At 51.2% G+C, this 27844-nt stretch overlaps 1 protein-coding gene across 1 annotated transcript in view; it reads left to right on the forward strand.

Moving 5' to 3' along the window:
• The window catches only part of C6H14orf132 (chromosome 6 C14orf132 homolog), a 39380-nt gene extending 17214 nt beyond the window's left edge, over positions 1–22166 (forward strand). Inside the window, exon 4 of the mRNA XM_072963903.1 lies at positions 21611–22166. Within this exon, the coding sequence (XP_072820004.1) occupies positions 21611–21835 (225 nt within the window). The 3' untranslated portion in view covers positions 21836–22166. The remainder of the gene's footprint in view (positions 1–21610) is intronic.
• Positions 22167–27844: the final 5678 nt, after the last annotated feature.

Genomic DNA, 27844 nt, shown 5'->3' on the forward strand with positions numbered 1-27844 from the left:
CGTGCCGACATTATGGTGCGTATCGGTTATGTGGATATACCTGCCCTCCTTTTGGGAGGCTGGGATCGGGCACATGCGGGGCAGAGGGCGCCTCGCGACCAGCCCCCAGGAAGAACCCTGGCTCTGAGTATCCTGAGTTGGCTACATCTTAGCCATCTCATGGCCACCCGTTGCTGGGGCACCAGGTGCGCCCCGTGTGACCCCGCCCGCCGGGAGGGTGCTTGTGCCAGTTTCCCGTGGCTTCTTCACCCCGCTGCCTTCTCCCTTTGCTGGCTCTGCTTTGTGTTCTGTGCCGAAGTAAATGGGAGCCGTGAGTCCTCCCAGAGAATCACTGAACCTGGGGTGGTTTGGGGGACCCTGGCAAATATACGTAGACACCCCCATAACTGCCACCCAGATCACGAAGTGGAACGTTTCCTTATGCCCTTTCCCGCCAGTGCCCCCGCAAAGACTTGGTCATTGTCCCCACCTGCTCTCACTGTCCCCCCATCCCTGCCAGTAGTCCTTGGGGTACCCCCTTCTCACTCAGCCCCTCCTCTGCATCTGTTTCACACAGAAGAATTGCTTCCCTTTTTTACACTGTTTACTCACATCTTTTGTCTCCTGGAAATAACTGTCCCCTGTCTCAGGGGTGCTTTACCCACTGGAAGAATGTGGCTTAATGACACCCTTTCTGCTGCCCCTCTTCCCTGACCCCCAGCACTTAACCTCCCGCCTTCTGACTTTTAAAAATCATGTAAAATATTGGCTTATTTAAAATTATGCACTTTGTTTTAATGCTGCGAGGGATTGTAATAGTCTGTCTTCCTGCTGGAGACTTTTTAAAAGGCTCCAATCCTTCACCTTCTCTGAGAACATTTTGAAGCAGAGCAGGATTTATCAGAACAGTTTTTAATTGAAGTTAACTTGGTGGCTTTTCCCACACAGCCAGCCACTCAAGCGCGCTGCAGAGATTTACACGGGGCACTGGGAGATGTTACAATGAGCCTGTTCTCTCAAGCAGAGAGCTTTGTAAGGTGAGGCTCAACAACAGCCTGGCTCATCTGGACACACAATTGATCAGACAGGATGGACGTGAAATGGAGCTGGAAGGATCAGCCTTCCTAGAGTGCCGGGGTCTGGCCCAGCTCCCCCTCCCCCCAGATGCCTCTGGGATGCAGCCGAAGGGCCCCTGGAGGCAGGACCAAGGGCAGCTGGTGGGTTATTAATCTTCCATGTAGAGTAGCCACGGGTAACCCAAGGGGCTCCAAGCCCTGAGTCTCAGCTCAGCCATGACCCTCCGGTATCTGAGTGAGTTGAGTCTGTCTGTCTGTCTGTCTGTCTGTCTGAAAATGGGCTCAGGGGTACCTGCCATCCCAGTTTGCTCTGAACACTGATGGGCTAAGGTGTGCAAACAGCTTTTCAAATATAATAGCGGTGGTAAGGATGCAGCCTGGGGTTTACTGAGCCCTTAGCATGTGCCCGGGACTACTCTCGGCACTTATACACGTCCATCTTCACAGCCTGGAGCCGGAAGTGCTCCTACCATCATGCCCATTCTGCAGATGAAGAAAGTGTGGCCCAAAGGTTACGTCACTTGCCCAAGTCATACAACAGATGAGCGGCGTCGGGGGAGGGGATTTGAAGGTCTGCGGTTGGATGTCCTGGTTCTCAGCCACTGTGCCAACTCACCTGTCAGCTGCAGCATCACTTGTAGGATGCTGCTCACCTGGGGGCAGTCTCCGCCGAGGGGGCCCCAGGAAGAGGTCCCAGCATGTTTCTTGACATGGGAACATTCATCCCGAGTTCCCGTGCTGCCGCGGCAGCCCTTGGCCCGCCCTCCTCTCTTCCCTGGACCATTGCAGGCGCTTCTCTCCAGGTGGTTGTGTCTGGTTCCTTCCTGATCCATTTTGTTTTCCTCACCCCTGTCCCAGGAGCTTTCTCCTGCTGAGGCCCCTCAGTGCCCCCCACTTCCGCCCGTGGGATAACGTCGCAGTCCTTGGACTGACCCTCCATCCCCTGGATCAGGCATCTTCTCAAGGCTCAGGCCCCATACGCACCTTCCTGGTCCCAGCCTTGGCCAGGTGCCACGCGAACACTCCATGCTTTGCCTGGGTTTTCCCCTCCCCTCCTTCTAGGCCAGGTACAGAACCATCTCCCCCAGAAAGCCAGGTACCTGGGTCCCCACTCCAAGGCAGAGCTCTTCGTCTGTTCCATCCTCTCAGCATTGCTCCTTCCCATCCACTGGGCTGGCATTTGTGCAGACAGACGTGAGGCGCAGCCCCCGTGGCCCAGACTGCACTGTTCTCCCTTGCCTCCCCCTAGTGGGAGACGTGGGGCTGGCCTGAGGGCAGGGGACGTGGTGGCCGGCCCAGGTCTGAGCTGGCTCCCCAGGCTCGCTGCAAGACCTTAGGCAGGTCCTCACCGCCCCCGCCCCCAAGCAACAGTCCAGGTGGAGAGCAGCCCCGTTTACATAGCGAGCCCCGAGTGAGCAGAGCCGGTGGAGACGTGCTTTGTGGGGTGTAGGAGTTTCCCGTGCCATGCATGTTTGTCGGATAAACAGTAGGTTGAGTTGATTCCAGCAGATGGTTTGCATCCCCCGCACTCTCTTTCTCTTGCCATGAGCTGGGAATTCAGGGCTCGGCTTACCCCAGGGCAGTGTCCTCTCCCTCTGTCTTTCTCACCCCTTCCTGCCTCACCCACTCACTTGCTTTCCTTTTCAGCCGGGCGCCTCTCCCCTCCCGCTCATGGGCAGCCCCAGAGAATCCACCCACCACCAGCCAAGCAACAAATGCATCTGTCCAAAGAGGGGTAAGCCCTAAATCCAGTCCACACAGCAAACATCAGAGGGTCCAGGATGCCGTCTGGAAGGGTTCCCTGATCTCCCAGCCTCTACCCCAGCCCCTTCCCCCAGCGCATGGCTCCAGACTCTTGGGTTGGAAGAAAACAGATTCTTTTCAGAAGATGCAACATTTTGAAGCACTAAAAGCAAAGTGGAAAGAACTACCAACGACTGTGGCGAATAGCAATACAAGTAACACTAGCTGCTAGAAATATGGCTGCTTATTAAATTATTATCCACCTGGTGTCAGGCCTCCCCTGTGCTTAACACCGCGTGCCAAACGCTGAGCTCAGGTCTTTACATCCATGGGCTCATGAAGTCCTCACAGCACCCCAAGGAGGGAGGTAGTCTCATTGGCCCCGTTTTACAGATGAGAAAAGTGAGGCTCAGAGAGGGTGAGGGGCTAACCCGTGGTCACACAGCTCCCTGGTAGCCAAAGCAGATGTCGGAATACAGATGGCCCGACTTCCTGTACTTTCTGTCAGAGTAGCTGGGGTTTGGTGCGACTGGTTGCCATTGGGCCTGTGTGTTGTCACCCCAGATTTTAGTCCATAAGTTCACCCAGAGAAGTTCCTGTTCTCATTCAAGTGTTTGACAGATAGCAAACGGGGCCACCAGGAGAGCCCAGAGTAATTGCTGGGACCAGGCGTGATGAACATCAGGCTACAGCAGCAAATACGGTGTTAGTGTGTGTGTGTGTGTGGAATTTACTGTGTTTCCTTTTAAGTAGAACTTGTCAGCCATGGTATAACCAGTGTATACCAGGTAATGCCTGCGGGGCAAGATTTAAAGACATAAACGCCCCCGCCTAATTCCGCACTTCCTCATTAATCCTCGGCGAGATGGTGCCTCTCATACTTCATCTTCTATCTCGGTAACCACATCCTCGTTAATGAGGCTTTAACCAAAATTCCTCAAGATAAACCCTCTCTCCAACTGGCCTAGCCCTGCAGCAGGTTTTGAAGTCAGAAGCCCTGACAGGAGGCTTCCTCATCCGCTCCCTGCCTTTCCCAGCAAGTCACTTCACTTATCGAGTGCCGGCTGTGTACGCATCATCTCTGAACCACCCCTCGGTCTGGCAGTCGGAGTGTTGCCCCACAGGTCGGGGGAGAACGTGGGCTTGGGGTGAGGTAGCATGCCTGCGGCTGCACCGTCCGTGAGAGGCAGAGCCTGAATCGGCACCTCGCCCTGCACCCCAGCCCGCCCCACCTCTCCACTTACGCCGTGAGCATCACGGCCTCTGATCAAGCCCAGTTAATCAGGACAGAAGGCCAGAAGGACCGATGGCTCTTCGTGCTATCCTCCTTTATCTGCTCTGCTGTGTTGCCTGCGTGTTGCAGAAGCTGACATGGAGATTACAGCCACCCCCGTGTGTCTTTCCACTAATCATCTGAAACAACAGGACTGTCTTTTTCGATTGGAAAGGAGGCATTTTCTGCCGCTTCTCTGAGAAAATTCCTCCTGCCCTGTTCCCGGCAGCTGCTGGGGACAGTCAGGTCCCCTCGGTGCCAATCCTCTGAGCGGCATCCTCGTCAGAGCCCTGGGGAATAGGCCCGGACTCCTTTTCCAGGCTTTTTCATCTGAAACTGGACCAGGGTTTCTCCACTGAGGTTGAATTGCTGTCTTTGCTCCTCGGCCGTCAAACACGCCCTTTTTGGGGTGCCCTGGGCCTCATTAGCCCTCGAGTGTCCTTAAATACTCTTGGAAGGACCACAACCTTGTTTCTAAGATGATTTCTTTCCAACAGGCAGGTTTCCTGTGGCGAATAATGCAGTTGATTTTGCCCAAACATTCCAGTGAGCATTTATCAAGTACCTGCTATGTGTGCAACACTCAGGATCAAAGATAGCACAGGCCCCAGGAGTCAGGTGGGGAGGAGGTCAGTCCACAGTAAAACCATTGTTTACGGCATAAAAAGAAAATCTTTTATCTGATGCGCAAAAAAACTCCGGTAGGTCACTGAGGCAGGAATCATCAGGTTTGTTTGAAAGTTTGGTGAACTGAACCCAGAGAGGATTTAAAGTAGCTGCTGCTGTGGGCGAGGTCTCAGCCCTCCTTGCCCCTGTGAGCCCCCCAGTGGTGGGTGGCTACCCCCGGAGACAGAGGGTTAAGAGGAGTAGCTCTCGCTGGCCAGGCCGGCTGAAAAGGAATGAAGGTTCCTTGTACGCAGTTACTCCTTAAAAAGTCCTCTTGGCCCAAGGAGCAGGACTGTGGGGTCTTTGGAGGGAAATAAAAAGTCACAGCCCAGTCTGTATTTGCTTTCCTGGCTCGCTGGGCTGTGCTGAGGCCCATCCTGGAACCGCCGTGCTCTCTGGCGGAGGTTATACATGTGGCACCGGCCACCTTTGTCTCTTCTGCCCTGCTTCTTCACAGCACACCGGGCTCTCTTTTCCTCCTGTGCTCAGACAGGGGGCTTTGCCGTGGCTTCTCAGTGAGGGGAGGAGAGTCTTTCTTTGGCTTCTGACCAGAAACACCTGCCAGTGTGGCTGCACCTGTCCTGAGTGGGTGTGTGCGAGCCGCAGCCAGCTTTCCGTGACCGGTAGCCAACGAAGGATGGGGTGAGAACGCTACTAACCAGGTCCCAACTCAGAGCATCGGAAGGAGTTGGACAGACTAACTCCCTTCCTCCGCCTGACAGACTCCTTCCCGTCCATCTCGCAGGACCCTTCTCAAGGGACACCGCCTCGTGGAAACCTTCTGGAAGCTTCCTAGGACATGAGTTGGTGCCCTGCCTTGTGCGTGTCTGTCCTTTCTTCTTCCTGCACACACAGGTGTCCCTGGGGAGGAGGGTGTGGGCCCCACCGTGACTTTTATTGGCTGGAGAAGACTCTGGTGTTTTAAAAATGTTCCGTGGAGATCCTGGTGTCCCCTCCAGTGTTACTGTTACTTGTTTTATATTATGGTTACTACTGAAAAGGATTCTGTCTTATAGAGGAGGGCAGATTTAAAAATGACCCAGAAGGATCCACTCAGGGAGGAAAAGGTGCTAGGTGCACCGTAGCCCCAGCCTGCCTTCTGTCCAGGATGCTCGTGCTCGCCGACGCGAACACAGTCTATTCTACTTCATCTGTTAGTTGTGTCTCCTCCCTTCTCCCTCCCTGTCTCTCTCCCTCTTTCTCTCTCTTCCCCTTTCTCCCTCCCTCTTCCTCCAAAACAGAGATCACATAGTTTTTCTCTTTGCACCTCTGGCTTCCATCACTCTCCCACCCCCACAGATGTAGATGTTTGTTCAGCCAGTGAATGAATGAAGAGTTGAACAAATGTCCTACCACCACCCTAAGGCCCTGAGATTTTGTTCTTTTTGGTGAAAGGGAGTTTAAGGTGATCAGAGAGGGTGGGCCCACAGTGGGGACACTCATTTGGTTGCATTGATGCTGTTGAATGACTCCAAAGATGCTCCTGAATTCACTGGGGGCAGCAGAATAGATGGGAATTTAGGACCACCTTTGCCAGCTGTTCCCTAAGGGAGAACTTTAAAACTCCCCATTGTTTCCGTGTTTACTCACTTGCAAACAGTCAGTGAAGGTGGCGGGAGCTTCTCAAAGCTGAAGGACAGAGGTGTGGCAACCCCACCCACGGGGAGCCCTGGCCTGTCAGAGAAGATGGGAAGTTGTCAGGTGCATTGCTCCAAACTGGTCTTGGCTGTTTCTCCTCAAGTTCTGAGCCAGCCTCCCCTAAAAACCAGTGATGGCGCCTGACTTCTCACCGTGGACCATGGACGGCCTGTGGGGGACAGGGTCCGGGGACCCAGGACTGCCACACCACTGTCTGGCCTTTCTGTCTCCAAGGCAAATGTTCCCTTTATTACTGGTAATCAAAGATGATGTGTTCTGACGAGACAGCATTTTCTCCTGCTGTGTTGTGCTGAGTTTCTATGGCAACGGTTTCAAAAATGGTGAATTTGATTTTTTCCTCTTTAATTCTGTAATGCTCTCAGGCATTCCAGAAATATCTCTATTTTCCTGGGCCTTCTGTGAGTCTAGAAATACTTGGCCACAGCAAGTAGATCACCTCACCCCCCCACGTAGATATTGTATCACATTGTACAAGGCACAGCAAGCAATCGAGAAATCTTTCTTTTGTAATGAAGAATCTTTTTAGCATCTACTTTCTGTGAGTTGATGTGCTAGGCACTAGGGATTCAAAGAAAAGTTAAACTCAGCTCCTATCCTTAAAAAGCTCACATTCCCTAAGAAAGATTAACAAGTACACAGCTAAAAATAGTACAATGTAATATAATGTAACAGCATAACATACAGCGATGTAATGTTAGTAGGTAGCTAACTCTGATATAATGTCATATAACATAATGTAATGCAACATCATATGATACAGTAATATAATTACCATAATAAACATTCCAGCTGTAGGAATAAATTAGTGGCGTAGGGAGGAGGGCAGTGGAGAAAGCCATTCAGCCTAGAGTGACAGCAAGGGTCAGGAGCTGGCAGACGTGGATGTTGTTTTCTGATCAGTTACGTACAGCTGCGCAAGCTCAGGAAAATGACTACGCCTCTCTGAGCCCCCAGTCACCCACTGTCCTCAGCTGGTGTGAGGGTGAAACAGCACCCACCCAGCCAAGAGCAGCTCTTCCTTGGGACTTCCTGCTCATCCCTGCTCGGCCCCTGGGTGCTCAGGAGACGTCAGGAGAGGACGTGAGCATAGGCAGGGGAGGGGCAGGTGAACCTGCTTCAGGGGCAGCAGCCTGAGCAGTGAGGTGGCGTCACGAAGATGCCCGGCATGTAGGGTTCAGGGGAAGGTGAGGAGGGCAGTGTGGCCCATGCAGGTGAAGGGATCTGACCCTTCACCATCCCTCGTCAGGAACCTTTTTGTGTGTCACCGCTGAACAAGACTGCTGTCACAATGGTTCCGTGCTACCAAGGAACCAAAATAAACACAGAGGTGGCTCTAAAAATTCTCAGTGTGTGCTCAGCACTGGTCCCGATGCCACTGTGCCTGGGGCTGCTGCAGGCGTGACTTCTGCCTCCTCTCTTTGAAGGAATGAAGCGTCTCTCCTCTTTGTCCTGCAAAGTGTTGGTACACGGAGGTGTCTGCATATTGCGGCTGTGGAGCGATGCCTCCCCACTCCCCCCGCTCAGCATGAGCCTCAGTTTCCTCTCTTCCCCTAGCAAACAAACATGACGATGGTACCCACCCCATGGCGTTGTTTGTGACGAAATGCGATCACGCCTGTAAAATACATCTGGCATAGAGCAGGCTCTCAATAAATATTAGCTTTTCTTTTTATTTCATATGCTTTGTTTTTAATTAAAAACTCTTCAGCGTGTAAACATTAGTCAACGAATGACGAATACTGACATCAGGCAGCAAATACTGCCATTAACTGCAGCCTACGTGGGAGAAAACACAGGGAAGTGGGTAGCTGGCTGTGTATTGTGAAGTTTGATTAAAGGGCAGAACTACTTTTTCCCTTGTGCTCTTTCAGCAAAACAGCCAAGGTGGGGGGCCAGTTTTCTGCCAAGGTAGCATCCCCAGGTATCACGTGAGGGCCTTGGAGATCTGGAGGTCCAGAGGCCCGGATGCCATTCCCAGATGTGTGATGCTCATTTGAGTGATTTTAGGCAAGATGCCTAAAGCCTGGGGCTGGAGGGGAGCAGTCACTAGAGACTGCTGACCTTTATTTTCGTGGAAGTTTATAGGGGCCCTTGGAGAAGTCTTCACACCTGTGCTCGTTAGCACTCCTTCGCCCTTTCCCCAGGTCCCCGGGGAGGAAGTTAACAGCGCCAGATTTCATTCTGCTTCCATTTAGTACATCACGTCCGAGAGCCCTGCTCGCAGAATGGAAGGTGCCCTTTGCACTAAGCCAGGCGGATTTGCCCAGATGCCACCCTGACCTCCAGCCCCGCGGCCGGAGCTGAGCCAGGGGCCCGAGAGGCGTGGCATGTTTCTGCCAAAGGAGGGTTTTCCCCCCTGGAGGGCGCTCAGGTGGCCTCCCCAGGACTGCCTGTTTCCCATGGTGATTGACTCCAGATTCTGCCCAGAATCTTACAAGCTTGACCTGTTTGCTTGCTTTTTAAATAAGTGATTTCCCCCTTTAGCGTCCCGCAGAGCACGGTGCCTTGGGACTTGGGTCCCTGGAGCTGGACTCGGCCCCTCTTCCTTCTCTGAAGCCGGTACCTGTCTTGTCCTCACCCTCCTCTCTGGGCCTCTCTGGGGCCGCCCTCAGTGGATAAAATGCAAACTCTATTTGTAGATATGCAAGGCTTCAGGGAAGAGGATACACCTAAGGCGTGTCACCCAGAGACCAAGATTCTGAGTTTGAACTGGTGTGTGAATCGCAAAGTTCCATCCACCTGTGCACCTGGATTCTCTCATCCGTGTCTCTCTCTGTCTCTCCCTCTGTTTCTCAGTCTCTGTGTCTCTGTGTGTGTGTGTGTGTGTGTCTCCCTCACACATACACACACACACATATACACACACTCACTCACATACCTTCTGATTTCTGCCCCTTGGGCAGAGGGACTGACCCTGGGCAGTTAAACCTCCTCAAACCTTTCCAGAGCCAGCCTCCGCACCCCCTCCACTGAGGGCATTAATAAGAGCGGCCCTCTCTGTGCCGTTAGCCGTTCTGCACATCCAGACTGAAGGTGTGTCGGGAGGTGCCTGTACACCCCACATCACGCTCTCGCCTCTGCCCCCAGGATGCCCCTGCCTCATCTCTGTCTCCCCATCCTTGGGGCCTGCCAGTCCCTGGAAGGCAGTTAAACGTGTGTGGTAATGACCACCACACTGCTTTGCTCTTTGCCTGCGGTTTGCAGGGACAGGCGAGCTCTTTCTGAGCATCCCCTGAGGTATTGAGAAGGGAAAGCAACATCTCATGATGGTGTGAATTGTCTGAAGGGAGGTTCCATCTCAAAACTCATTTGAATCAAACTCAGGATTCCTGTACAAGCCTCATTGTTCCCTCTGCCTTCTTAAGCGGCCACTCTGGGAGTATGATAAACACGAAGAAAAGTGCACAGCGTGATGCATTTGCTTCAAGTGAGCAGACCCGTGTGACCAGCACCCAGATCAGAACATAGCCAACCTCCAGCTCGAACCCCCTCATCCTCTTCTCAGACTCTGCCTCCCACTCCCAGGGCAACTCTGACACCGGATATTAGTTTTCCCTTTTTTTTAAAAAAAGACTTTTATCAGAATCACCATGTCCCAACCTGCATACTATTGACATTGGGGCTGGATGATTCTATGTTGTCAGGGGCTGTCCTGGGAGCAGCATCCTGGGCCTTGACCCACCAGATGCCAGTAGCAACTCCCTCCCTACCTGTTGTGACCATCAAAAATGTCTCCAGACATCACCAAATGTCCCCTAGGGGGCAGAATTGCTCCCACATGAGACCCAGTGATAGAAATGGAGTCACACTGTTTTTGTTTGTGTCTAGGTATTTTGTTTTGTTATTGTCATCATTGTGTTTGTGAGAGTCACCATGCTGCTGTGTAGAATTGTGGTTCCTAACTCTCACTGCTGTGTAGAATTCCATCGTGTGAACAAGCCACAATGTATGTATCCTCTTATTGTTGTGGGTCAATTGGATTATTTCCAGTTTGGAGCAATTCTGGATGGTTCTGCTGTGGACATTTGTGTACAGGTGTTTTGTTGAGAACATTGTTGGGCATACAGTCTGTTCTGTGACATTTTTTTTGCTGCTTCTCCCCCCAGTGCCATGTGACCTCCATGCCTCCATCGTAAGGGAATCAATTCCTCATATGGGGAAATGCTCGGGCCAGACCCCTCCCCCAGCCTTGCCCTGGCCCTGGTGACATCAACTCCAGTGTTCTGATGGGCACATCGCTGTTGCGGTCACTCCAATTAAGACACTGATGCTCCCCACACAGCCCAGCGGGGACTCCGGCCTCTGGCCAACTCATCACCACCTGAAGCCCTCTCTCCTGATGGGGTCTGCAGGAAGCCTGTTGACCAGACCTGTAGCCCCCGGGATGGGACCACTCAGCCTTGGGAAGCTGAACTCCAAGCCTGTGCTGCATGAGGAGCCCTGGGGGGTGACAGGCAGGAGACCCCACCCTGATAACCTTTCACATGACGATCACTTTCCTTGATCAGAACATTCTGACCCATGTTATGTGCTGACCAAGGTGGCAGGATTTGGGTGTTAAACTTGCCAGCCCTTGAATCAGAGTCTACTTTTCCTTCCTCCCTTCCTCCCTTCCTCCCTCTCTCCCTTCCATCCTTCCTTTGTGTATGGTATGAGTTCAGTACACAGTGCTCTCATGTTGAGGGGGTGGGGAGGAGAACCACAAGTGAAATGCTTTGGGCACCAGAGGAAGATGGAACCTTAAGAGAAGTTTCCGGAAGTAGTACCCAGACCTGAAATTTTGGTACACGTAGATCTTGGACCAGCTTCCCAGGGAGGCAAGGGAGTGAGTGGCTATAGGGAGGCAAAGCAGGCAGGGTGCTTGGCCCTTCCTGAGGTCAGCATCCTAAGCCCGCAGCAGAACTGTCAGAATGTCACAGTGACCTCTGATGTGGGCCCCAGTTTCCCTAAGCACCATTGCCAGAGATGCAGCAAAATCTGGGCCACATAGAAAGAGCCTGGGCTTCGGAGCCTGTCGTAGGTGGGGTCTGGCTCTGCACTGGGGCCTCAGCCCAGACTGCGAAACGGGAACATTACCACCACTTCCTGGGGGCATGAAGAGGACCACATGCTACGGCCAGGGCTCAGAGCCTGGATCAGAGAGGGGGCTGCATGGACGACAGTGCCCTTCCACTGGTGTGCTGTGATGTACCTTCTAATACATATCCCATACAATTTACTATTTGGGGGCGATCCAGTCCTATACGTTTTAACAAATGCATGGAGGCCTATGGCGATGGCCACGATGAAGATTTAGAACTTTGCATCACACCCAGAACATTGCCTCCTGCTGTCCTTTGTTGTCACACCCATACCTTTCTCCCAGTGTCTGCCCTACAGTTCTGCCTCTTCCAGAATATCTCATGAATTGAATCATCCAGGATGCAGCCTTTCCAGCCCTGCTTCACTCAATAGGGTCTAACGCATTTGCCATCCGCTGTGCTGCTGTGTACATTGACAGGTCGTCACTTTGATTGTTGAGCCGTGTTTGATTGTGAGAATGTGCCACCATTTGTCCATTTACCGGTTAAGAGATGTTTGCACTGTTTCCAGTTTGCAGCACTTATGAATAAAGCCATTAGGAACATTTGCACATAGATTTTTGTGTGGACATAAATTCTCATTTCTCTCGGCTGAATGCATGGGACAGCGTCCCAGGGTCATTCGGTAAGTGTACGTTTACCTTGGTAAGAAACTGCCCAACGATCTTCTCAAATGTCTCTGCCATTCTTCTTCCTCACCAGCTTTGTGCTGGAGTTCCGTTTGCTCCGTCCACTTTCTTAGAACTAAATAGTGACGGGTTTTTGTGTTTTTAACTTAGCCGTTTTAATAGGCGTGTAGTGGTCGCTCATGATGGTTCTAATTTGCATTTTCCTAATGATTAATGACGTTGAACATCTTTTTGGGCATTTGTCTGCCTTCTATGTATCTCCCGTTCAGTGGCTGTTCAAATCTTTTGCTCATTTTCCAAAGTGTGATTTCTTTCCCTATTGTTGAGTTTTCAGAGAATTTTATATATTCTAGTTACACACTCTTTGTCAGATATGTGACTTGTAAATATTTTCTTCCAGTTTATGGCTTGTCTTTTCATTCTCTTCGCAGTGACTTTCACAAAGGAAAAGTGTCTAATATTGGTGAAATCCAGTTTACCAGTGTTTTCTTTGTATGGATTGTGCTTTTGGTGTTGAATCTAAAAGAACTCTTTGTTGAACCCAAGGTCACAGACTTTCTCCTTTGTATTTTTTAAAGGCATTACACTTTTATATTTGCATTTAGGTCTGTGATCCATTTTGAGTTAATTTTTGTGTAAGTCATGAGAATTGTTTAGTAATTCTTATATAAGAGGTTGGGTTCCAGGTAACTTTTTTTTTTGCATATTGATGTCCAGTTGTTTCAGCATCATTTGTTGAAAAGACTACCCTCCTCTCATTTAATTGTCTTAGCAATGTTTTCAAAAATCAACTGACCATGTTTATGTGAATCTATTTCTAGACCCCCCTGTTCTATTGATCTATGTATCTATTCTTTTGCCAAAACTATAGTTTTGGTAACTATAGATTTATAGTAGGTTTTTATTTATAACTTTATATTTTATTTATAGCAAGTTTTTTGGGGGTTTTTTTTGGGGTTTTTTTTGTTTTTTTTTTTTTTGCTAAAGTACTGTGAGTGCACCAGCTTAGTTCTTTTTCAAAATTGTTTTGGCTATATTCAGTCTTTTGTGTGTGTGTGTGTGTGTGTGTGCATGTGTGTGTGTGTGTGTTTGGAATCAGCTTGTCTACATCTACAAAAATTCCTGCTAGGATTTTGATTGTTACAGCATTGAACCTATACATCACTGTAGGGAGAATTCACATCTTAACAATCTTGATTCTTTTGGGTCATAATATTTCTCTCCACTTACTCAGATTTTTTTTTGATTTATTTCATTAGCATTCAGATCATGCACGTATTTTGTTAGATTTATAGTAGTGTTTTATTTTTGGTACTTTTGTAAATAAGACTTTTCTTTTTTGAATTCCAATTGTTCATTGCTTAAATGTATAAATACAATTGGGGTTTTTTACATTTTTTTTTAACGGAGACAGTGGAGATTGAACCCAGGACCTCATGCATGCTAAGGGCCCACTCTACCACTGAACTATATCCACCCTCCTGGTTTTTAATATTCACCTTGTATTCTATGACCTTGTTAAACTCACTTAAGAGTGAGGTGATCTTTTTGTAAATTCCTTGGGATTTTCTATGCAGACAATCATATCTTCTGCAATTAGAGGTAGTTTTATTTCTTCCTTTCCCATATACATGCCTTTTATTTCTTTCTTCTACCTTATTGCATTGGCTAGAACTTCCAGTATGACATTCTTGCCTATTCCCCAGATCTTAGAGGGAAATCATTCAGTCTTTCACCATTAAGTATGATGTTAGCTCTAGGTTGTTTGTTGTTTTTTGTTTTTGTAGATGTTCTTTATCAGATTTAGGGAGTTTTCTTCTGTTTCCAGTTTGCTAAGAGTTTTTACCATTAATAGATACTTAGTTTTGTCAAATGTCTCTTTTGCGTCTATTGATGTGATCATGTTTTGTTTCTTCTTATTTCTGTTACTATAGTGAATCACATTAGTTGACTTTGAATGTTGACCCAGTCTTTCATTATCCCTTTTTATGCATTGCTGGATTTAATTTGCTAATATTTGTTGTCTACTTTTTGTCTGTGTTCAGTTAGGAAACTGATCTTCCGTTTTCTTGTCCTGTCTTTGATTTTGGTAGCAAGATAATGCTGGCATCATAAACATGACTTAGGAGATGTCCCATAAAATAAACTGGAAAGTGTCTCCTCTTCTGTTTTCTGGGAGAGATTGTGTAGAACTCGTATGATTCTTCCTTACATTTGGTATAATTTTTCAGTGAAACCATTTAGCAGTTTCTTTTTTGGGGACGTTTTTGCCTTATTTTCTGTAAGCAGTGGTCCTGATGTCAGTTCTGGCTGTGACATCTTTGCAGCTCTGTGAGGGCTGTTCTGCACAGGCACCTCTCAGGGCTGAGTCTGGGCTCTCAGGGGGCTTCATTCTGTTCTCAAAGCCTCTATTGTGATTCCTTGCTTCATTTCTGAGCATGTGCAGCTGGGAGTGAGCCCAGAACATGTGAGGTTCACACACAGAATTAGGGGACCCCTTCTCCAGCTCTCTCCCCCAGAGATTTACCCCCAGGGTACTCTGGCTCCCAGGAGCCTTCTTTCCCAATCATCTGGCTGGAAAGTCGGTATTTCTGTCAGCTCCATCCTCCTGTGCTGTCATCCAGCTCCATACTGCCAAGATGCCCACACGGCAAAGCAGGAAAAAAAGGTAAGGGGGACTCCCGCATCCTTCAGACCCCGAGGGGCCCTTTTCTCCATCCTATTAGCTGGAGAGAAGGGATTTCTCCTGCATTTTAGGCCCCATGTCACAGCCGCCACCATCACGGCCATCAAAGCACGGTCCAGTGATTGAGACTGACCCTGGGACAAGGCCGGGAGAGAGAAAAGAGAAAAAAGAAAGAACTTGGAGACTCCCCCAAGCTCTCCAGCTGCTAGAAGTCCCTCTTCTCAGTTCTCTGTCGGGAAGGAGGGTTTCTCCCAGGGCTTCTCTGGGGAAGTGGGGAGGGAAGGAGGCGGAGCCCCAGAAAGCTCCCCGCTCCCGCCCTGCCTGCTGCTCCCTCATCAGCCCCCAGGTCGAGAGTTCCTAGTTGTGCTGTGTCTCTCCAGCACCACAAGCCTTTCACCTTAATCTGACTTTTTCATAAAGGTTCCCGGGTCTGGGGCTGGAGGCCTCACCGTTTAGACAGGAGACGGACCCAGCAGTCGATGAGGGCCAGGCCAGCAGGCACAGCTGGGCCTGGAGCCAGGACGGCGTGGACTCCTGGGGCATCTCCGGGCATCCCTGACCATGCACAGCCTGCTTCCTCCCTTCCCCGGGCCAGGAGGCCGCGGCATCACCGGCCAGCTCAGTGTGCCCGTCACCCAGGCCTCCAGGGAGTCGTGACGCTTAGCAAGATCCACAGGCGGGAGGTGGAAGTCGGAGCCTTGCTCTCTCCCCTGACACTCCCGCCTGGCAGGGCTTCAGCCCTTGCCTTTGGAGCACACTGCAAGGGCATCACTGTTCATTCTGCGGTGGGCCCTGGACTCCTCTTCCCCTGCTCCTGGTGGGATTCACTTGAAATTAACCAGACCCCAAAGTGGAAGAGGGAGAAAATCGAGAGCTTCACTCTGGTGAGGACTTGAGAGGGCAGCAGCCGCGGGTGCCTGGACAGCCTCCCCACCCCCTCAGGACAATACTAACAATTACGGCTCACAAACCCCGGGTACTTACAGCCAGGACGCTGCATATGTCAGACACGAGACCCTAGGGAGTGGCTCCCACTATTACCCTCATTTTACAGATAAAGAAACTGATGCCCAGAAAATGTCAGTCACTTGCACCTGTCACACAGCCAGAAAGGGACAGAGCTGGGGCTCAGCCTCATGCCTGGTTCTCCAGCCCACGGAATTGACCCCAACTTGCCCTGCCTCACACCGTGGGAGCCCACTGCCTTGTTCTCATCTCTGTTAAAGGGCGGGTAATGCCATGTTACGACAGTGTGCTTGAGTCTCTATTCCTTTTAAATGTGAGCCCTTCAAGGGCAGAGGTCATGGGTTACTCCTTGACCTCCCGAGTGTCTGTCCAACACCTCCTGGTGCAGAGTGGGTCTTCAGCGTTTGCTGAATGAATAATGAATGGGTGAATGACACTCTAAATCTATCCAGCCTTTATATTTGGAGCAAAAGACCCTTTGAGAATTTAGTGATGAGAGAAATTATCTTTATAATGTTTGTAGTCTGGCTGGAGGCGTCCCTGGAATTTTCCAATGAACTAGGTCACCAGAGAGCCTGGGCCACAGATGGCAGGCTCTGCAGAGACAAACTGAGGGCACGGCCCCTTGTACAAATTCTGAAATTGCAGCTCTTTCTCGCCTTGGCCATGCGTGGAGGTGCCAGATTTGCAAATAAAAACACAGGACACCCGGTTGAATTCGAATGTCAGATAATTTTTTAGTATGTCTCTTTGCTATAAGTATGTCCAACGCAATACTTAAGATATACTTGTACTAAAAAATTGTTTCGTGGTTGTTTATCTGAAATTCAGATTTAACTAGGTCTCCTGCATTTTCTTGGAAGATTTTGTCAGTTTATCTGACGACCCTCACCACACAAGCTCTCACTTTGGGACCGTTTGTAACTGCGTCTGACCTCCTTAGTACCTGGCAAGGACGCCGGGGCCCCGGGCTTGACCTTGGCGATCGCTCTCCTGATCTGCTACTTGTAAGCGAGGCTCAGCGAGGAAGGCAGGGAGACCCCAAGGCTCCTGGGCCCAGGAGGATGGGAGGGGACACTTACAGAAATGCTTTTCTCCTGCACAAATTTATCTTCAAATCCACAGCCCAGGAACATTGAATCTAGTTGTGGCAGGGCCGGGATGCCGCAGTGCCAGGGCCCTGAGGACGGCCTGGGGGAGCCCGGGGTACGGCCAGCAAGTTCCCCTTCACAGAGCCTCCACCAACAAACGCCCATTCTCTCTCATTTCCTCTGAAAGGCAGTCATTATTCAGAAAACTGTGCAGCTGGGCCACCTCTGGTTCCTGCGCTTTGAAGACTTCCTTTTGAAAGCATCTTCTGTTCCTCTCTCTGAGGGGCCCACTTAGGGGACATTTACATAACCTCTGTCTCAGCAGGGACAGATGGGGACCCCGACGCCACGCCCACTCCGAGCAGCTCTGTTCCCCCTGGCCCACGGCAGCCATGCCCTCCTGGAGCCCCTGCACTCCTCGCTTGGCCACACATGCCACACGGTGACCCCGTCACATGAGGGACGGGGACCCCGAGGGCTGGGGCACCCTCCTGGCTTCAGAGGGCAGCTGGTCCTAACTGTCTCGTGTGTGACGTGCTGCAGTGTTCAAAGCATCACTCTTAATGTTGCTAAAGTTTAAAACACCAAAAAGTGGCACACGCCCGTGTGCCCACTGACCAGAATAGACCATGTTTTCATATTTCGCCATGTTTGCTCATCTTTTCTTATTATAAAATATTAAACAAAATCAGCCTGTCTCCTCCCACCGCCCCTTTCCTCGGAGGCAGCCGCTGTTGTAGACCTGACTCTATATTCACAGTCCATGTTTGAGCGGTTCCCTGCAAGTGGAGACGTGCATGAGAGACAGTATTTTCTTTAGGCGTGTTTTTAATTTCAGGGATGGTAACTGAGTTTCTTTTGTGACTTGCCTTTTCCCCCCACAGAAATCTTTTTTTCACGTGCTGTCAGAGCCTCCCAGCCCCCCTTCTGCTGTGAGGCCGTCTGCATTCTTTTCCCCGTTTTTAAATGAGAAGCCTGAGCCTCAGGTTAAGAAATGGGCCCCGAGCGAGGACATGTTGGCTCAGGGGCTGAATCGCAGCGTGCCCCCAGGATTTTTGGCTGATTCTAGAGTTCATTTACTCAAGAACTGTGTTTTGAGCATCAGCTCTGTCTGGGGCCCTGGGATACTGGGAAACAGGGAAGCTTCCTGCCGTCCTGGAAGTTCTGCTCAGGAAGCTTGTAGAGATACCACTGAGCTTGAACACTGGCCATTGGGCCACTCTGTCCTGGGGAGCCCTCTTCAACAACCAGCGAGAGTTTTCCCGATCTTGACACGATCATCTCTGATGAACAAACAAGCCCCCACCCTCACTCCAACCTTGTGTCCTTCTGACTGCTGGTGTCCAGTTCAGCAGCAGGAGGCTCCTTCCCTCGTTCCGCCTCCTCGGGCCGCACCATGTTCTGCATGATGGACCCTCTGGTGTTTGAAGTTATGTATCATCACTGCAGATCTGCTCTGAGCTAAACCCTCATCCAAGCCACTCAGCCCCATGCTCAGGGCTCCAGTGACTTCGCCTGCCCATGGGGGTGAGAAGGCCCAGTTGCTTGTCCCAGTAATGACACGCCACCAACACTCTTTCATTCTTACCAAGAGTCAGTTTCTGATCAAATCTTCCCAACTTCCAAATGACGGAACCGAGGCCGATCTCCTTTGATTTTCTATTCATGGGATTTTGCTGTTTAAAGTCATTTTACTGCTTACCCCATTACTTTGAAGTAGAATCTATTTTTACAAAGGAAAAAAAAACATCAAAACTAACAAACCTGAGGAGACAGACCGAGCGACAGTGCTGGCCTGGAGCAGCTCTCGGTGGCAGAACTTGGGGAAGCAGGGGAGCCTGCACTGCTGCAGGTGAGCCTGTGGTGAGTTGATCCCACACAGGCTCGGGACCAGAAATGCCAGGGCCCCAGTTCCCTCATTTCAGCTTAAGCAGTTGGATAAGAAATGCATGTGATACTCTTGATTGTGAATTACTACGTGAACAAGAGAAGGAAAGACTATTAGGAGTTATCAAGCGACTGTCTTGTGCCACATTTGACTTATCATATAGGATCTTATTTACTCCTTGCGAGAATCCTGCTGGTTCCACTGTATTATCTTCATTACTTACAGTGAAGGAAACCGAGGCAAGTTGATTAGATGATTCACTCGGCTGTACTAACTGTAAGGAGGCAGCATCCTCCCGGTTCCCCGTTCCCCAAGCTCTGAGGCAGGAGAATCAGACACTGGCTGTGACCTCTGGCAGTGCTGAGCCGTCCGTCTCCGCAGGTGCAAGGCAGAGAGGGGCTCACTGTGGATAATGAGCTGTCCCCACTCGGGGGCCCTCTGGGGTCAGGGGTATGATGTGCAGCCTGCTAGGATCCCTTCTGCTGGTTTCAAGTTCATTAATTCCACATGGTTGTATGTGTCTCCTTTTCTGCATTATGAGTGGGGCTGAGGGAGCACGAGATGAGGGGGCCTTGTCTTCAGAAGAATTCCATGTGGAGTGGGAGGCTGACCTCCAGGTAGAGCTGCCCGTGAATGTGTCCCCTTACGTAGCCAGAGACTTCGCAGAGGTGATGAAGGTGCAGGATCTTGAGTTGGGAGGTGATCCTGGAGGCTTCATGTGAGCCCAGAATGATGAACACAGCGAGACTCAGACTTCTGACTCCAGAACTGTCAGATAATAGATGTGTGTTCTTTTAAACCACTAAGCTTATGGTAATTTACTAGCTATAGGAAGCTAACACAGGACATCAGATACCCACAGGGATGAGGACGGGGTGAGACCCGTGGGGCAGGGGCAGCAGCCCCCGTGCAGGCTGGTGGCAGGGCTGTGTCAGCCGGGGGCTCCTCTCTCCTCCCCCGACCAAAGGCTTTGCCCAGTCCCCTCTCTTTTTCCCCCAGTGATTTAGATGGAAATGTTCACTGAACGCACAGATGCCCTGAAGAGAAGAGAGGGAGTTCAGGACTTGCCCAGAGAGCCCAACAGGGTGGAGGAGTGGAGTCCAAGCAGGACGTCTGTCTAGAAACCTGGGATCCTGGGGGAGAGAGGAGAGACTGAGCCCGCCAGGGGGCAGAGGACACCGGGCGTGTGGTTACTAACATGGGGGGAGTGCGGCAGGGACGCCAGGGGATGTGGCTGCGGAACCAGCTGCGAGGTCTAGGCATGCTTGGGAGGGAGAAAGTCAGCTTCCTGTTTAGCCCTGCTTTCTAAGAGTGCTGAGTGCGAAGCACCCTGGCTCTGCAGTCGGACACACCTGGTTCTCGTCCCTGATCACAGCTCAGATGAGTGCAGTGGCCATGACCCATGCTTACCCATCTGTGAAATGGGGTTCCAGTGGTACCCTCCAGCAGGACAGCTGAGGGATTTGATGAGAGTATGTAAAAATCCCTAGCACTTTCCCTGACCATAGCCGGGCCTCCATGTTGGTAAGAGAAATAGTGCTCAATAAATTGAAGGAAAGATGAACTGTTCAGTGTTCATTCATTCCTGTACCATTAAAAAAAAAAGTTTACTATGGATCGAACAGTTGCCAGAGCCAACCTTGAGGCTTAGGGCATTTCAGCCTCTGGAAGGGTCTGGAAAGGCCTGAATGGCGTGGACATTGGTCTCCTGGGCTGGAGCCGGGAAGGGGTTCTCTCCATGGCTGTATCCAGGCCAAGCTTGCCCTTTGAGCAGCCCACCTCTCCCACCTCCATCCTGAGTCTCAGGAGCAAAAGCCTTTATAACTGGAAAGAGGAAGCTCTGATCCCCGGAGCACAAACATACCAGCATCTTCAGGTGCCAAAAAGCAAGGCTTGGAGATTAGAATCACTCTCCCGGGGGGAGTTTGTCCCTGCGCACCAGAAGCTCTGAAATGTTTACAAGTCATTGACTGGGAAGTTCTATATCTGGGTCTGCTCACTAAATAAAAGCATGTGTGCAAGCGCGTGTGTGCACCCAAATGCACACACAAGGATGCTTATCAGTGTGCTATCTATAAGAGAACGTCAAAATTCCTAGCTCTCCAGTTCTAGGGGAATGGTTAAGTCATGGCTTGTATTTATGATACGATGTTATACAACAGTAAAAATGTATTTTGATAGACTTATTAATATATACAGTCACAGGTTTAAAGATATTCTCTCTCTCTCACACATACACACCCACAGAAAAACAGATTGCAAAGGAAGATACCAAACTGTTAAGACAGATTAAGTGGGGAGGGTGTAGCTCAGTGGCAGAAAGTGTGCTCAGCATGCACGAGGTCTCGGGTTCAATCCCCGGTGTCTCCATTAAAAATCGATCAATAAAAAGACAAATCTAATTACTCTCCTAAATAAATAAATGAATAAATGACTGCCAATTGAACAAAGAATATGAACATTCTAAGGTGCAGAACGTTAACAGTAATTATTCCAAATTGGTGAGATGACACTTTTTTCTCCCCTTTTGTATTGTCTTAATCTTCCGTCCTGAGCCTATATTGTTATTAAAATTAGAAGAGGAGCAAAGACATTTAGGACGCATGCAATCCTGGAGGGGGGTCTGTAGGGGAGCTGCCCTGAACCCTGAGGTTTTGCCTGCAACAAGGGCCTGAGCATTTGCCTCACAAGGTTGCAGGGATACTGATGTTTCTGGATTAAAGCACGTGCCATCAATTATTTTAAAACGCCAAACGCAAAGCTGTATCTTCAGAGAGGGCTGTTCGGCCAGGCAGATGCCCCGCCAGCCCCCCACCGCGGGCCGTCCTCCAGCCCCCAGGCGCCCTGTTCATTCTCTCTCTCCTTCTTCTCAGCTGCCCATGATGGGGGGCGCCTTCATGGATTCGCCCAACGAGGACTTCAGCACCGAGTACTCCCTCTTTAACTCCTCCACCAACGTCCACGCGGCCTCCAACGGCCACGGCCAGCCGGAGGAGCCGCCCCGGTCCTCCAACGACGCCGTCTTGCTGTGGATCGCCATCGTGGCCACGCTGGGGAACATCGTGGTGGTCGGCGTGGTGTACGCCTTCACCTTCTGAGCGACTCCAGACGGCCCAGCCAGTGAGGCGCTGCGGCTGTCGGCTGCGGGCCGCACCCACGTTCTAGAACCAGGAGTTCTGACCAGGCACACAGCCTCTCCAAGCAGAGCCGCCATGCAACCGGAATCCCCCTAAGCAGCCCTGATTTCAAATACTCCACGCTGTGGTCCAGCTGATCCAGTAAACGCGAAGGCATGACTTCCAGCCCCCAGAGGCACGACGGGGCCAAGCCTCCGAGGAGCAGGTTGGGAAATTCTGGAAACTGCATCTCGAGAACATGAGACCAGAGGGAATGGCCAGTTAGGTTTAAAATACAGACATGGTTGGATGATCGTTTGCTGACAGTAAATAATCATTTATGTGTCTTGTTTTTATGCAAACTTATCACACGGGGTGTGTGGAGCACTGGGGCAGGAGCAGCCCTCAGAAGTTGAGTGTTCCCACACCAATCTTGGTTTCCCACTCAGCCCCTCAGAATACTGGTGGCAGCCCCTTGAAGGGCCTTTGAATGTTCCTTGTTTGACTTAGAAATGGCATCTTTGTCACCAGACACCTGGCCCCTTACGAAACCCGAAAGCATCAGAAAACCCAGGAGTGGGGGGGTTACTGGTGAGACGTGAGGTTTCCGGGGCAGTCGTGGTGGTTTTTATCTGCTGGATAGTCTATCTCTTCTTTTTAAAAAGAGGAGAAGGCATCTTTAAAAATTAGATTTGCCCGGCAGTTAACTCTTCAGGACCCCTACTGAAGATGTCCTTCCTCCTCTGAGAAATCACGGAATTTGGGATGAATAAGGCTCCACTCCACCTCCTCCTTTGGCAGATGGGCAGGAGAGGGGCGTGGCTTGCCTTTGATCACAGGGAATTGAGCCCAGGGTGGACACGGTGTTGAGCCATCCACATTTTAAATGTGGTTTGGCTACTAGGTGCTCTTGCAGGCATGAATGGGTTCTGCCTGAGTCAATGTCCTTACGTGCTTACAAGCCAGTGGCTGGGGGGACTGGCAAACCAGGGAGCCCCCCTGTTAAGGCCAGAGCAGGATGGATGTGCTGGAGGAAGCAGTAGAGGAAAGGGCTCAGTTTTCTTTCGTCCTTAGGGAAGGTCATTGCGCAGTGCCCCCACTTCCAGAGACAGCCTTCCCCCGACCCCCATCCCTGCCCCCGAGAGTGGGAGGAGCTCAGAGGTGGGCTCACTCGCCTGCAGGCAGGGAGTGGCTTTCTCCTTGCCTCCCCACTGCACTGTGAAAACAAAATGAAGGGCATGACCTCCCACTTTGTGGTAGAAAAACTTACAGGACCAATAAGAAGCCTTCATGTGTATTTGGGGACAATTGCAAAGAGGCTGAATTTGTCACTGTGGTCCCAGGAGAAGTGAGTGCTCCTGATGCCAGGCAAAGGGGCATCTTAATTGTCCAGGGGCAGCCACTCATCTCTGGGAGGTTGGCACCCAGCTGCTCTGGTAACAGGATTACACCCGACCTGCAGACAGTGCCGGCAGACAGCCGCCAGCTCTTATTGGCTGCATCCGTCACTGCCACCCGGCGTCCATCCACAGATGCTTCAGCTCGAGTGGAGATCAGGAGCACAGAGAGCCAGTGTGACCTCTGCAAAGTGGGAGAAGGGATGTGGCACCTTCTGCCGGGACCTCTTTTGGAATCACTGACGGGGCCCTGCTGTGTGCAGGCAGGACCAGCCTGGAGGCAGGGCTGGGTGGTTGCCATGGGAAACACTCCATCCCAGCTGCTTCTGCAGCAAACTCCTTTCCCTGAAGCTCTGGCATCCGCCGCATGAGCGAGGTCTTTATTAGACACATGCCTTTATGAGAAGGAGCCAAGGAGGGAGGTCCAGAGCCAGGGTGGGGAGACAATGTGTCTTCATCGGGGGGTCACTCAAGCCCAAATTCTCTGACTCTTTGCCTCCTAACCTGACGTCCCCAGGGAAGCCCGCAGCCCTGTAAGAGGCAGGAGGCAGCTCCCTATTCTCAAAAGGCCTGTGGAAACAAAATTCTATGTTTGTCATGATGGTGAGAGGAGAGAAAAGGTTGACTTCTAGCTGTAAGGAGGGCTCCAGCCTCCAGGCCAGCCCTGGTAGGCCCCTGCTCACTGGGTACGTCTGGACACAGGGGTTTCCCCTATGAAAGCTTTTTCCTCCAACATGAGTGTCAGTTAAATTCAACTTTCAAATCTTTCTCCCTTTTCTGTCAGGGCCGTAGATGGTCAGGAGCTTTAGGGGCCTTCTATCTGAATTTTGCATCATACAGATTACAGTGACTTGTCCAAGTTCACTCCATCTCCATCTCCTTAGGTTCCTTTGTCTCCACCTTTACTCAGATAATGGTGAGGATCAATGTGCACATTAGATTTCCAGCCAGAGTGGCTGCCCTCTCCCTCCTGCCTCAGTTGGGGTTCTGTCTTGGGTGTTAAGAAAGGCCAGCAGATCTGACATCACGGCTTGTGTCCTGTGTCCGGGCACTGTGCCTGATTCGCATGCACAGATTTAATCCTTACAATTACCCTGGTGCATCATTGCTCCAATACACAGATAAGGAACCAGGAACTCAGAGGAGTGGACTAACTTGCCCGAGGCCACACAGCATGAAAGTGATGAGCAGGCTGAACTTGAACCATTTAGAACCATTGGGTTCTAAAGCCGTCTCTGGAACACGGTGTCGCCTGCCCTGTTCCTTAAAGTTGAATACAAGTCTCTTGCCTGGCTAGAGAAGCTCCCAGAAACCAGCTTTCTCGGGATGCGTGCAGAAGGTCCCTGGCCCAGACCCAGAACCCACAGAGGGGCCCTCGGGAGGAGGAGGCCCACGCAGCCAGAATTGATGAGGACATCCTCAATGTGGGATGGTCCATACTGCAGGCTGGGCCCCAGCCAGCCCAGCCTCAGGCCTCCCACTGAGCCCCAGGGCTCTTCCAAGCACAGGGATGGGTGGGGGCGGGGGTGGGGTGCTCCTCCCTCAGACCCCAGCCAGCCTGGGGCTCCCGTTCTGGCTTCTCCCAGGTGAGGAGCCCACCCTGGCTTGACGGCCCATGCTGAGGAAGGAGACACTTGCCTCTTTAGTCGCTGTTCCTCAGGGAAGGGGTCCTCTGTTTGCTGGAAATGCACCCTGTACTTGCCCCTCAGCGAGCCCCTCCCTTTCCCCTCTGCAAGCCGTAGGTGTTCCACACCCATGTGTGCCCTTCGCTGAACAGACCTCGCTTGCTTTATGAGGTCATGAGTTGCTGTCCTTGGAATTTTGGAGGAGAGGCCGGAGAATGTCCCAAGGGGATTCTGCCTCCCGTGGGGCCCAGGTGAGAGATCGCTCTGCTGGTTCCTGCTCTGCCATTGCTGCCCTCCCCTTTTCCATGGGATCAAGGTCAAGAGGCAAATGAGATTCCCTTGACACCATCTATCTGCCAGAGAAAGAAGCTTATATCTCCTTTCAGGCGTCTCGTAGGATCCGAGGGAGAGAGGCGGGGGGACAGGCTGGCATCACTTGGCTGGAGAGACAACAGGCCATTTTCCAGTCTGTTCTAAATGGAGGGCCTGGCTGCCCGCCAGCCCACAAGCATCTGTCCGAATCCCTCCCTGGGGACTGGAGAGGCTCGGCCGCCATCTACACTGCTGCCAATCCCTTCCAGACAAGCACTCCCCTCTCTCAGGACCATGACCCTCCCTCATAATTTGCGGTGACGTGGTTAACAATGATTATTCCTCCTGCTGTCATGACTACACGCCTTCCTGTGCTGTGTGCTGTATATAGTTCACGTACTTCTCAAATCACCCCTTGGGGGCTGGCGTGAGGTCATGTTTTTCTGTGGAGAAAGCTGAGGCCAGGCTGTGCACCTGAGAACCCAGAGTGAAGGGGCTGGGGTTCAGAGCCAGCACTGCAGGCCCTGCAGGCTGGGTGGTCACCCTGCGTCCACTCCCTCTGTGATGAGCCCTTTGGAATGGACCTTCCCAGGACGGGCTTCTGAGGCTGGGCTGTTCTGGTCCCGAAGAGCTGATTTTGACTGTGAGTCCTAGGAAGGGGTGGGCAACAGTGCCCAGGTATTTGTCAGTCTCACAGCCTCACAGTGACATCAGGACCTTTGCCTTTCAGGAAGGCAGCTGGGGCCACGCGGTAAATTGGTGGAGAGCGGACAGGTTTCGGGATGCCCGGCCCAGGGCACCATCCCTCAGCGTGCTGTGCGTTTGCTGGGAAGACAGGGGTGGCCCCACCCGGATGCCCAGCCCAGAGGCTGTGCATTCGCCAGGAAACTCAGGGGGGACCCTGGATTGCCAGTCCCAGCCCTGGGACAGGCATCGTGTTCTTTGCCAGCTGTCACCCAGCCCCCTTCTCCAAGTTGTGGCAAATGCCTTTTGACTGTCCCCAGGTCCCTGGTGGGCTGGGGAGGCCTGAGGAGCTGTTCTCCTGGCCAGAGGGAGCAGTTGGAGGCTGAATGTTCTGTCTTTGCCTGGCCCACCTCTCCTGCCCCACCTGCTCTCCGAGAGGTTTGAGATAGTTGCCAGGTCAGACCGATCAGCAGGGGAGCAGAGCCTTGAGCCCAGAGCATCTATGATGTTTCTCAGCCACTGGGACTGTGGTTCTCACCTGGGGGCACTTTTACCCTCCAAGGGACCTTTGGCAATGTCTGAAGACAGTTTTGTTTTTCATGATGTGGGGGGATGTGTTCTACTGGCGTCTAGTGGATAGAAGCCAGGGATGCTTTTGAACAGCCCCCACGACAAAGAATTATCCATCCCCAAACACCAGGAGTGCCAAGGGTGGGACACCCAGCGCTAGACCGTGCTATCTCTGACTCCAGAGCTGTGGGTGGCTTCCAAAGCTCCACCTTTCCCCATTTGTGAGTCACTGAATAATTCAAAGCTCTTCTGAGCTGCAGAAGTGATCATGGTTGCTGCCTCAAGTTCAAATAATAATTCCAGCCAAGGGCAGTGGTCCGGCACCCAGCAAGCCGTTTGGAAATCCACGCCCTCTCCCTTGCCACTGTCTTGGGCTTCCGTGCAGAGCCAGCCTGGATGGAAAAAAACCCTACAAATTCAATGGGAGGGTGGGGCTGAACTTGTCCCCTGTTCCCCCCAACTCCCAGTAACTGTGTGTCTCTGGGACCTTGAGGGACCTGGCCCCTCGCCAATATATCTGCGAAAATCTTAGAAGGGGTGGGGGTGGGAGGCCTGGCTAACAGCCTTTGGGCAAACCCACATCTTCTCTTGTTTCTGACCTTTTCCTACCCTTTTCCCCCAGTTGAAAATATCCTAACAGCCTTTCTACTATCTAACGTTTCTACTGTTCAAAGTTGTAAACCTTATTCTTGTAACTAACCACTGTCCAGATACCCAATCTTCATGCCAAGAGAATCAGAAACGTTCCTGTGTCTTATGAATGTTTTCATAATCAACTTGTAAATGTAAGTAGTTTACTGAACAAAAAGGTATTTTCACTATTCTTGTAGTCCTTTGCTACTCAAGCCCCCAGGTTTCGAGATGGGATCACTAACTTTTACTACAGTGAAAAGGCTATTTCTTAACGTAGGGCTTCAACGTGCTCTTTTGATGAAAAATCTCTAACCTTAATGGATGTAAAACTGTAGCCGTGGAATCGTGCTCCTTTGACTGTTGGCACTGCTGCTTTGTTGTCATTTTCTATTATGAGAATTAAAAAAAAGAAAAGAAAACATCAACTCTTACGTGTCTGAATCCAGCCTGTGCTTTCTCTAAAGGATGCTGTTGACTCACCTTCGCGATGCTCTGCTCTGGCGTGGCCTCCATTTGGTGCTACTGCCGTCCCCTCCCGCAGGCAGCACGGGGCCCCTCCCCAGCCTCCCCGTCTCCCCACCACCTGCAGCAAATCGCTTTCATTCATTAACATTCATTTGCATTAACATTCACTTACCCACCAGTTTTCCCCACCCTCTGAGTCATCTGAGAGCAAAGTTAATCGTCCTCAACTTTTTCTGCCCCCGCAGCCTAGCACAGTGCCTGGCTCGTGGTTAACACACAACTGACATTCAGGGAATGAATGAGTG

Source organism: Vicugna pacos, chromosome 6 (genome assembly GCF_048564905.1).
Source record: "Vicugna pacos chromosome 6, VicPac4, whole genome shotgun sequence".
In the NCBI taxonomy this organism is placed as follows: Eukaryota; Metazoa; Chordata; class Mammalia; order Artiodactyla; family Camelidae; genus Vicugna; species Vicugna pacos.